Source organism: Typopeltis vanoorti, chromosome 13 (genome assembly GCF_054136105.1).
Source record: "Typopeltis vanoorti isolate ZY-2024b chromosome 13, IOZ_Tvanoo_1.0, whole genome shotgun sequence".
Lineage (NCBI taxonomy): Eukaryota > Metazoa > Arthropoda > Arachnida > Uropygi > Thelyphonidae > Typopeltis > Typopeltis vanoorti.
Window position 1 is genome coordinate 59,950,179 of NC_143561.1, and position 12,032 is coordinate 59,962,210.

A 12,032-nucleotide genomic window follows, 5' to 3' on the forward strand; every position below is an offset into this window, starting at 1 on the left:
TTAAGTTATCATTGATAAATTTACTTGAATATTACATAGTTTTGTTTGCCTTGCGTATCTTAGTGTGTCTGTTTGTGTGTTTTTGGTGTTTCATTTTATAATTTCATTAAATACATTAGAAGTGAGTATGGCTCCCGTAAGAAGGAAAATGGCGGCCAGTAATGAAGGTTCGTCATCTTTATTCAATAATGGTAACATAAAGGAGATGATTCAGTGTACTATTTGCAAAATGTACGCTTTGCGAAGTGTGGTCAGAGTATGGTTAGATGATAATAAAGGAGTGAATGTGTGTAGAAAATGTAAGGAGAATGAGGAATTAAAGTGTATTTCAGGTAGTGAGTGTGATATTTTTGTCAAACTTCAGAATGAAGAAAATAGTGATACGACAAGAACTGGTGAGGTTGTACCAGAGAACTGTGAGGGCGTGAATGTAGAAAGTGTGAATGATGGTATTAATTCAGAGCAAATTAATGGTTTTACAGAGAATAAAAAAGATGAGATAGATGCAATGAGTGAGATCGCGTTGTTGAGCGGAGCGATACAAAGGGCAACGCGGCAGCTAGAGCGTATGAACAAAAGTCGACTAAGTGTACTAGCAAATAATAAAAAATATGATAGGAAAAATAAGCGTATGAGTGTGAACGTAAACAAAATGAAGGAGAGAGTGCTGTATGGAGACTCGTTAGTACGAGGTGTGTTAGTAGAGGATTTGACAAAATCGTACCAACCTGGTGCGACCATAAAGGATGTAATAACTGAGTCTATTAGAGAGCAAAAGGAAAGGGTGAAAGAATTGACTGTTGGCAGGTACGAATGATTTGAAAGGAGATAAAATGGAAATGATAAAAGACCTGAATGAATTGTTTGAGGTAGCAAAAGAAAAGAGTGAGAGAGTTAGGATGATTAGTCTTTTGCCGCTGTATGACAGTGAAGTGTTTAAAAGGAGAGCCATAATTGCAAATGACTTTATGCGTGGGTTATGTATGACGAGTGGTGTGGAATTTGTGGAGTGAGTTCGATGGGCGAAAGGATCTATATAAGATGGATGGCTTGCATTTGAATGGATTCAGTGTAAGGAGACTTGAAAAAGCGTTGCTGAATGTAGTGGATGTGCAAAATCAGGGAAACTAGATTTATTAACGGGGCGGGGGAGTAGATATACAGACCTTAGGGAGGCAGTTGAATGTATGAATGAGTATAATATGCCCGAGTGAATAAGGACAACAAATCAGAATGAGATAGTTAATATAAGGCATCAAGGTAGGGATGGGGCTAATGGGGGTCTTAAATTCATGTACACTAATGCTAGGAGTATTAGGAACAAGAAGGAAGAGTTTTTGGCCATGGTTGGCACTTCCAGACCACAGGTTATTGGCATTAGTGAATCATGGCTGACTGTAGATGATATAGCTAGTGGGATTGAATATGATGAGTATAGTGTGTTCAGGAATGACAGGGAGAATAAAATGGGGGGAGGAATATTGTTGATGATAGCTGATGAGCTGCTGCCAAGGAGAATAGAAGTTGAATTGCAGGATAGAGAAAAGAGCACATTTGAGGCCATTTGGTGTGAGATTGTGGCTAGCAGAACAAAATATACAATTGGGTGCTACTATAGACCAGGTGATGGAAAAGATGGTGGAGACAGTATGCACAAGCAAATAGAAGAAATGAGTGGAAAGAGGGTAATTATTATGGGATATTTCAACTATGGTCGCATTGATTGGAGTGAGGAGAGGACACATGGGAGGAAGGAATTTGATTTTATGTGGTTATTAAGGGATAACTATTTGCGACAGCATATAATGGAAAATACTAGGAGACAGAGAGTGCTTGACCTAGTAATTACATATGAGGATTTGGCTGTAACAAATATGACCACATTCTCACCAATTGGTGAGAGTGATCATAGGGTCTTGACTTGGGAGGTGGCTAAAGGTGTGGAATTTACAATTAAGACAGGGTACATGTGGAATTATCGGGCTGGAAAGTATGACAAGCTTAGGAGTTTGATTGGTTCAGTGCCATGGCATGTACACCTGCAAGGGGTAGATGTTGATAGTGCATGGGAGGCAGTTAAGAAGTGTTTGCATGAAGCAATGGTTGACTGTATACCTAGAGTCCAAATAATAAATCAAGTAGTGGTTAAATGGATGAATAACACCATTAAGCTTGAGCTGCAAAAAAAGAAACAACTATGGAGGGAATTTTAGGAGAAAGGTGACCAGCAGGCACACAATCAGTATAAAGCGCAGGCCAGAAGGGTAACGAGTGTGGTAAGAAAAGCAAAAAAAGTATTACGAAAGAACATTGGCCATGCAACTAAAGAGAATCCTAAACAGTTTTTTCGATATGTTGCAAGTAAAAGGAAAAATGTATATGGCAGAATGATTTTAAAGAATGCTGATGGTAGGGAGGTAACTGAATCAGTTGATATAATTGAGTTACTGAGTGAGCACTTTGCAAGAATATATCATCCAGGTGGTGACATTGCAGAAATGAATGAAGCAGTAGATTATACGGGAATTGTGGTGAATGAAGTGGAGGTGAGTAGTCTATTGCATAACCTCAATGTCAATATACATCTGTGGGATTGGATGGTATACCAGCTCGTGTCATACAAGAAGCAGGTAAAGAATTGTCAGTACCCTTGACCATTTTGTTTAATTTGAGTGTCGGGTCTGGGTTAGTCCCGAGGGGGTGGAAAGAGGGGAAAATAGTTCCACTGCATAAAGGTGGTTCCAAGACTGCTGTTGTAAATTACCGACCGATTAGCATATCAGGAATCGTTGTCAAGGTCTTAGAGAAATTAGTCAAGAAAAGAATACAGGATTGGATAGATGAAAATTGGATATTGTATGGTGGGACAACGTGGTTTTTTGAAGGGTAGATCATACCTCAGTAACTTGCTCGCGTTTTATAACACAGTAACGACTGAACTGGATAAGGGTATTGGGTTTACAGTGATTCTACTGGACCTTGCCAAGGCCTTTTGACAGGATACCACATGGAACCCTAATCAGTAAACTGGAGCAGTTGGGGATGGATATAGGGTTGGTGAGATGGATATGAGGGTGATTGATGGAGAAATACCAGAGAGTGGTTTATTCAGGAGTTGAGTCCAAATGACGGCTTGTTGACTAGTGGTGTGCCATATGGCTCTGTTCTTTGACCACTACTTTTCAATTTGTTCATCAATGATATAGGAAAGGATCTGAGAGGAAGTGTTCACTTGTTTGCTGATGATGCAAAGTTGGGTAGAGCAATTGTGAGTGCACAGGATGTCAAAATTAATATCATAGGATGATTTGGATAATTTAGAGGACTGGGCTAGGAAAAATCGGATGTCAATTTAATGTGGCAAAGTGTAAGGTTATGCATTTTGGGGTGAAAAGAATAGCAGCAGTATATGACATTGGTGGAACTGTACTCCAGGAGATTGATGAGGCCAGGTATTTGGGAGTGTTGGTGGATAGGGAATTGAAGTTTAGGGGGCACATTGCAAAAGTGACTAAATCAGCTCATCAAATCACTTGGCTTCTGAAAAATACTTTAACATGCAGATACAAACACGTTATTGTTCCTCTGTATCGAGCCTTGATAAGACTACTGTGCACAGTAGTCCATCTCATAATTGGGCACAGTAGTCCACCTGGACTACTGTGCCCAATTATGAACGCCAGGGTGTCTTCGTGATGGGGAGGAAGTGGAGAGAATCCAGAGACGAGTGACCAAAATGATAGCAGGTCTGTGGAATGAACCTTATGAGAACAGGTTGAAGATTTATGGGTTGCAAAAATTGGTAGATAGGCAGAAAAGGGGTGATATGATTGAGACATTCAAATTACTGAAGGGTTTCTATAAGATTAATCCAGAAGATATTTTTGAAAATAGGACTGGTGGTTGGAGGTCTAGGGGCCATACATGGAAGCTGGGCAAGAATGTGGTTAACAAAGGTGTTAGAGCTAGGTTTTTTACTTGGAGAGTGGTGAATGAGTGGAATAAGCTGCCATAGTCTGCTGTGGGTGCTACGACCGTGAATGAGTTCAAGGCAAGGTATGATAGATACTGTGTGAATGTCGAATAGTTGTTCTTGACATGATGTGAGGGCCTCCCTCGATGAGTTGCCCGGAATAATAATATCTTCCTGATATTTTGAGAATTACTGCTATGATTTCATTTGAAATTTAAGTAAGAAATCACTTAAAAATTATAATAATGAGGAGCACACATTTTTTGTCGACTTATCCCAAAGCACCACTTCATGTTCTTTACCATATTCATATGTTACTGTTCTTGGATTCGTTCATAGATCTTGTCACTGGGTTTCTTGGAGATAAGAAAAGATGTGGAAAGGATTGTAAGGTGAGTGACTGAAATGGTAACAGGTCTATGGAATACTCTGAGGATAGATTGAAGGCTTGGTTGCAAAATTGGATGATAGTGATATGCAGAAAAGGTGGAATGCGATTAGTGATTCTTCTTGAGTATTCTGCAATTGAGCAGGTTCTTCTTTTAGTAGCAGAAACTTTCCTTCCACTCTCTTCTGTTCTGAGCCTTCTCTTTCAAGGTTGTGTACCTGTCTCCATTCAGCATGTCATCTAGCATTGTTTTCCTTACTCTTCCTCTGGGTCTTTTTCCTTCGATGGCATCTCTGATGATTCCATTTCCTCTCAGAATATGTCCGATCCAGTTTTCCTTGCTTCTTTTTATTCTCCTTAACAGACTTCTTTCTTATTCTACTCTTTTTAAGACCTCTTCATTAGTTATTTTATCTATCCATTTGATTTTTTCCATCCTTCTTCAAATCCACATCTCAAAGCTTTCCAAAATCTTAATTTCTTCTTTCTTCAGTGTCCAAGTTTCAGCTGCATAGAAGGTAACACTCCACACATAACATTTTATTAGTCTTTTCTTTAGGTTTCTATCCATTTTACTTCTGAATAAATTCCATTTTCTACTAAAAGCATCTCTTCCCATCTCTATTCTTGCTTTTATGTCACTTTTACATCTACCATCACTGTTAATAACACTTCCTAGATATTTAAATGTCTTTACTTGATTCAATTTTTCCCCATTTATTCTGATATCCCATTTGCCTCTTTCCTTGCTATTTTCATTACCTTTGTTTTTATGATGTTAATTTTCATTCCATAATTGATACAGGATTCCAGTAATCTGTTCAACAGATGTTGTAGTCCTGTTTCAGTGTTCGATATGATAATAATGCCTTGTCACCTGTGTATCTTATTGCAAATATCTGTCTACCTCCAATCTTTATTCCTTCTGAATTCTCCAATGCTTCTTTAAACATTGCTTCAGAATACATGTTAAACAAAATTGGTGACAGAGATTAGCCTTGTCTTACTCCTCGTCCAATGATACCTGGTTCTGTTGTACCATATATATCTCACCATGGCAGTTTCTCCCATATATAGTGAAATAATTAGCCTTCTGTCTTTCCAATCTATACCAAGCTTTTCTATTACTTCCACCATCTTATCCCATTTTACAAAGTCAAAAGCTTTTTCAAAATCTATATAACAGATATTAACTTCTTTATTCACTTCTAGACTTCTTTCACTTACTATTCTTAACAGTCCAATCGCATCTCTTGTTCCCCTACCCTTCCTGAAACCAAACTGATCTTCTCCAAGAAATTCTTCCACTTTAGATGCAAGTCTTCATGTTAAGATTCTCATAAGTATTTTTGATGTATGGGAAATGAGGCTTATTGTTCTAAAATCCTTGCAGTTCACTGCATTACTTTTCTTTGGTATAGGTATAAATATTAAGGTCATAAAATCTTTTGGTAGTTCTCCTTTGTTATAAATTAAATTTATTATTTTGGTTATTTCCTTCAGTTCCTTTCTTCTGAAGTTGTTTCAGGAATTCTGCAGGCATTTCATCTATTCCTTCTGCCTTTCCACATTTTAGTTCTTTAATGGCCATTTGTACTTCTGTTTTCAAAATCTCTAGGCCCAGGTCATCTTTATTTACCTTCTTTATATCCTATAATTGGATTTTATCTTCTTCAGTTATGATTTCTCCATTGTTATTTTCAATGCCTCTAACTCGAATTCCATTTCTCTTGTGATTCATGCTTCTTGCTTTCTCATACAAAAGATCATACCTTCCCACTCTCTCATAGTTTTCTATTTCTTCACATTGTTTTTTAAGCCAATCTTCTCTACTTCTTTCTGCTTCCCTTCTCAATTTGTCATTCAGGGTTCTTATTGTATTTTCCCTTTTGGGGGTGTCTTTATTTTTCCATTTTCTTCTTTATTCCATTAGAGAAATCATCTCATTAGTTATCCAAGGTTTTTTTTATTCTTTTAGCTCTTACATATCCAATTTCTTCTTCTGCAATCTTCTTTATTTTCTATTTAACTTGTTCCCATTTTTTTCTGGATCTTCAGTTTTGACAAAACTTGTTTCCTCTAATTCTTTCTCCAATCTATTTCCAAATTCCTTGGTATTTTTTAATTTCTCTAAGTTCCATTTTTTCCTTTTCATAACTTCTTTTATTTTCTTTAGTTTCACATTTATTTCTATGAATAGTAGGTTGTGGTCATAATAAATATCAGCTCCAGGATATGCGCATGCATTTTTTACACTATTCTTGTATCTTTGCTTTACTATAATGTAATCAATTTGATACCTTTCCGTATCTCCTGGTTTTTTTTCCATGTGTATAGTCTTCTCTTAGATTTTTTAAACCAAGTATTCGTAATTATTAGCTTATTTTCTTTACAGAATTCCACTAATCTTTCCCCTCTCTCATTTCTATTACCTAGTTCATATCTTCCTACTACACTCTGATCCTCTTCTTCTCCTACAACTCCATTCCAATCTCTCATTATAATCATATAGTCTTTTCTTTTTTCTTCTTTAATTAGTTCTTGTAATTGTTCATACATTTCTTTTATTTCCTCATCTGAATGGTCACTTGTTGGCATATATACCTGCATTATTGTTATGCCCACCAGTTCAGCCTTCAATTTTACCACCATAATCCTGTCATTCAGACAGTTTATGCTAATGATGCTCTTTGCTGTTCTTTTATTAAAAACAAGTGCAACTCCTTTTTCCTTTTTATCTCCACCTGAGTAAATTACTCTTACTTCGTCACTATAAAAATCGCCTATTCCTTCTCATCTGACTTCACAGAGCCCTATGATATCAATTTTTCCTTTGTCCATTTCTTGTTTGAGATTTTCTAATTTTCTACATCTCTTCATTGTTCACACATTCCATGTTGCAATTTTGATTCTCTGATGATCTTTTATTTTCAGTTTGTTTATAACTTGTTTTAAGTCACTTTTAGAAGTTTGATCTTGAGGAACATCAGCCTTTGAAGCATCCTTATTTCCCAATATTGTATCCATTCCAATGTGCACCTTCTTTTCCTCTCTGTGCCAAGAGACACCACCTTGGTTTGCAGGGCTGGTAGCTGCCCCCTAAGTTCTATTCATTGCTACTAAAATTTTCTAGGGATATTAGTGGAGTGGTGTCCCATTGCCTTCTCCAGTGAAGTGCTCCAGCAAGTACTAGTAGAGCTGCTGCCCTCTACCAGCTAGAGTAGAAGTTGGGAAAAGAAGAGACACCCTCGGGCCTCGAGTGCTCTAATAACCTCGGGGTCGAAGTAAGCAAGAGTCAGCCAAGTGAGGCCATATAGGAAAGAATATAGAAGGAACCTGACACAAGTCAGTGATACAAGTTACTAAAAGAATTTTATAGGATTGAACCAGACAAAATTTATCACTGACTTTGTGGGGTGGGGGGGGGGAGAACTTGTGGTCATTTCTAGGAAGTTGAGTAAAAGTGAGGTTAGCAAGGATATTAGTAGGAGATTTTTTGTAGAGTGGTGAATCCATCAGTCCACTATGAGTAAATGAGTTCAAAGAGAAAGATGACAATTATTGAACTTTCTATACACATAATTTATGTATATTATCTTCCTACTACATTTAATAAGTTTATGTCAATTTAATAAGTTCAACTTATTAAAGACAAAATAAAGAATTTAATATAAAACTGTTATATTTCATTAAGAAGTACCTCATCAATTATCAGAATGAAAGCTGATTTTATAGAGTGGATTCTTTCTATTACTATCCAGTTGATAATGGGATACCATTATCCTTCTATAATCATCTTCTAACCCTTCTATATCATCTCCCCTATTGGCATTCACCGTAACTCACGTAGCTCACCCAATGTGTTAAATTTCTCCCACATGGGTCTCGTTTTGTATTGTTTGTTTTTTCTGACTACTCGCTTTTGCACGTGTCATGGGCGCGCGACTGCCTGGGGGGTAACCTTTCTTTCCGTCGGCGTGCCCGCGCATTTTCAATTTTTGTTCACAGCAGCTTAATGCAAGTCATACTACAGAAACATATATTATCAATTCTAACAAAATAATATTAATTCATAATGTATCACTGGCAATATGCAATCAAGTAAGTATTCCTGCCTTGAAATATTCACAATCTCTTTTCTATATAATAATGTAATCTATATTTTACCAGTTGCATACAGCACATACCTAGAAGCAAGCATATTCCCCACAAGGTTTTTCATGTTAAACGATGATAAAATTAGAATTCTTAGGAATCTCAATTTATCAAAGTTTAACAACAGAAACCAGGGGATAATCCTTTGTGATATCTGGAAATCACTCGTAAGATCTCTCAACACATCAAAGTTCAACTTTGCAGCCAATTATGGGGATGCATCTGCTTATCAATGACTGACCAAGTGCTAAGATCCACGCTCCACGTGTTTGTATAACGGTTCCTATGAATTTGATATTTTTTCATCTTTCAGTTATGTATTAATTCATAACTTAAGCTCGATTTTGTTTTTAAGCTGTTATGTCTGGATTTATCTGGCCCAGAAGAAGCCACCAGTTAACATGACGAAACTAGTAGGCTAATAGTTTGTATCAAAATCTCCAGCCTATTAAACCCAATTTTTTTGTCATCTCATTTTATATATTAAGGGGGCTAAGCCCCCTGACACCTGCAGCATCCAACCCCCTGAATTCCGGACTGGGCCGGTTCTCCTTGAATTCTGATGATTTGAATTTTGAAGACTCAACACTCAGGGTAGCCCCTGAGCTTCAAAAAACGTGACATAAAAAAGGTGTATCGTTTTTTATATCTACCCTATATATATATAGGGTAGATATAATTTTTTATATAATATTTTCTGTTTATATCTTCCTCCTTTATTCCTCTTGCCCACACACACGACACTCATGTGCTGTAGGTTTTGCAGCCTTTTGTGTGTGGATCAGATATTAAAAAAATGTAATGTGTATAGAAAATTCATCATGTCTGTGAATTCATTAGTATTAATAATCAGACATGACAAGTATTGTGCAAATAGTGGTTGAAATGTTTTTGAGCCTCCAGCAATGTCTTCAGACTCCATGGAGATAGATAATACCAGTGTGTAGTAGTAGTAATAATAGTAATAATTTTTCTCTAGTTTTACAAAATTATTCTTGTGTTTGGAAAAATGGCCTGGGTTTGAATCCTATTTAGGATGTGAAGAACTTTTGAGGGCTTTTCAGCTGAATTTATTAGCCAACCTCATACAGAGATGGCATGGTTTTCCTCTGAAAAAAAAATTTTTTTTTTCTTGCTTCTGCTTTTAAACAGGCTAACTGATTAGAGAACAAATGCTGAAAACCACTCTGTGTAACCGTAAAAATGTTGATGTGCTATTGTATATACTTTGCATATGTTTATTCTTTCAGTTTGTATAAGTGCCCAATAGTTAGTAGTAGTATATATCAGTGATAAATGATAATTTTCCCTCTGATTTTAGGAATCTTCTAATCAGACAGTGGACCTTGTAACTCAAATGTCCAACTTAAATTTCCTGCCAGCTCAGATTCCAGTTCAGCCATCTCAGGATCCTCTTTCCCCTGTTGCTACAACAGGAGTTCCTACAGTTGAAAGTATTGGTTCACCAACACCTTCTGCATCTTTTATTCAGCAAGGCTTTATTGTTCCAACACTTAAAGCACAAAATTTTGTTAGTCAACCAGGTTCTGTTAATCAGGTATGTTACTCTCATTTGTTAGATAGTCAGGAAATTGATATAGGTGAAATTTGATTTCATATATGTTTCATCTGTAGATTAATGATATTATTATTATTGTTCCGGGCAACTCCAAGGAGTCGACAGACTCATCGAGGGAGGCCCTAACATCATGTCAAGAACAACTATTCAACATTCACACAGTATCTATCATACCTTGCCTTGAACTCATTCACGGTCGTAGCACCCACAACAGACTCTGGAAGCTTATTCCACTCATTCACCACTCTCCAAGTTAAAAACCTAGCTCTAACACCTTTGTTAACCACATTCTTGCCCAGCTTCCATGTATGGCCCCTAGTCCTCCAACCACCAGTCATATTTTCAAAAATATCTTCTGGATCAATCTTATAGAAACCCTTCAGTAATTTGAATGTCTCAATCATATCACCCCTCCTTCGCCTATTGTCCAATCTCTGCAACCCACAAATCTTCAACCTGTTCTCATAAGGTTCATTCCACAGACCTGCTATCATTTTGGTCACTCGTCTCTGGATCCTCTCCACTTCCTCCCCATCACGAAGAAACCCTGGTGCCCATAACTGAGCACAGTAGTCCAGATGGGGTCTTATCAAGGCTCGATACAGAGGAACAATAACTTGTTTGTCTCTGCATATTAAAGTATTTTTCAGAAGCCAAGTGATTTGATGAGCTGAGTTAGTCACTTTTGCAATGTGCTCCCTAAACTTCAATTCCCTATCCACCAACACTCCCAAATCCCTGGCCTCATCAATCTCCTGGAGTACGGTTCCACCAATGCGATATACTGCTGCTATTCTTTTCACCCCAAAGTGCATAACCTTACACTTTGCCACATTAAATTGACATCCATTTTTCCTAGCCCAGTCCTCCAAACTATCCAAATCATCCTGTAAAATTTTGACATCCTGTGCACTCACAATTGCTCTACCCAACTTTGCATCATCAGCAAACAAGTGAACACTTCCTCTCAAATCCTTTCCTATATCATTGATGAACAAATTGAAAAGCAGTGGTCCAAGAACAGAGCCCTGCGACACACCACTAGTCACAAGCCATCTTTTAGACTCCACTCCTGAATAAACCACTCTCTGGTATCTCTCCTTCAACCATCCTCCTATCCATCTCACCAACCCTATATCTATCCCCATCTGCTTCAGTTTACTGATTAGGGTTCCATGTAGTATCCTGTCAAAGGTCTTGGCAAGGTCCAGTAGTATCACTGTAAACCCATTACTCCTATCCACTGTAAACCCATTACCCCTATTCAGCCGTCACTGTGTTATAAAACGTGAGCAAGTTACTGAGGCATGATCTACTCTTCACAAAACCATATTGTCCCCCATACAATATCCCATTTTCATCTATCCAATCCTGTATTCTTTTCTTGACTAATTTCTCTAAGACCTTGACAATGATTCCTGATATGCTAATCGGTCGGTAATTTACAACAGCAGTCTTGGAACCACCTTTATGCAGTGGAACTATTTTCCCCTCTTTCCACCCCCTCGGGACTAACCCAGACCCGAGACTCAAATTAAACAAAATGGTCAAGGGTACTGACAATTCTTTAGCTGCTTCTCGTACGACACGAGCTGGTATACCATCCAATCCCACGGATGTATTGACATTGAGGTTATGCAATAGACTACTCACCTCCACTTCATTCACCACAATTCCCGTATAATCTACTGCTTCATTCATTTCTGCAATGTCACCACCTGGATGATATATACTTGCAAAGTGCTCACTCAGTAACTCAACTATATCAACTGATTCAGTTGCCTCCCTACTATCGGCATTCTTTAAAATCATTCTGCCATGTACATTTTTTCTTTTACTTGCTACATATCTAAAAAACTGTTTAGGATTCTCTTTAGTTGCATGGCCAATGTTCTTTCGTAATCCTTTTTTGCTTTTCTTACCACACTCGTTACCCT

The 12,032-nt window shown here is 37.5% G+C and overlaps 1 protein-coding gene across 17 annotated transcripts in view; it reads left to right on the forward strand.

The window, feature by feature from the left end:
* Nucleotides 1-12,032, forward strand: part of LOC150100204 (uncharacterized) — a 566,343-nt gene that overhangs the window by 468,091 nt on the left and 86,220 nt on the right. For all 17 annotated transcript variants that reach the window (XM_090402864.1, XM_090402869.1, XM_090402857.1 and 14 more), the window contains one exon: nucleotides 9,838-10,074. In XM_090402864.1, coding sequence (XP_090258990.1) covers nucleotides 9,838-10,074 — 237 coding nt within the window. The remainder of the gene's footprint in view (nucleotides 1-9,837; nucleotides 10,075-12,032) is intronic.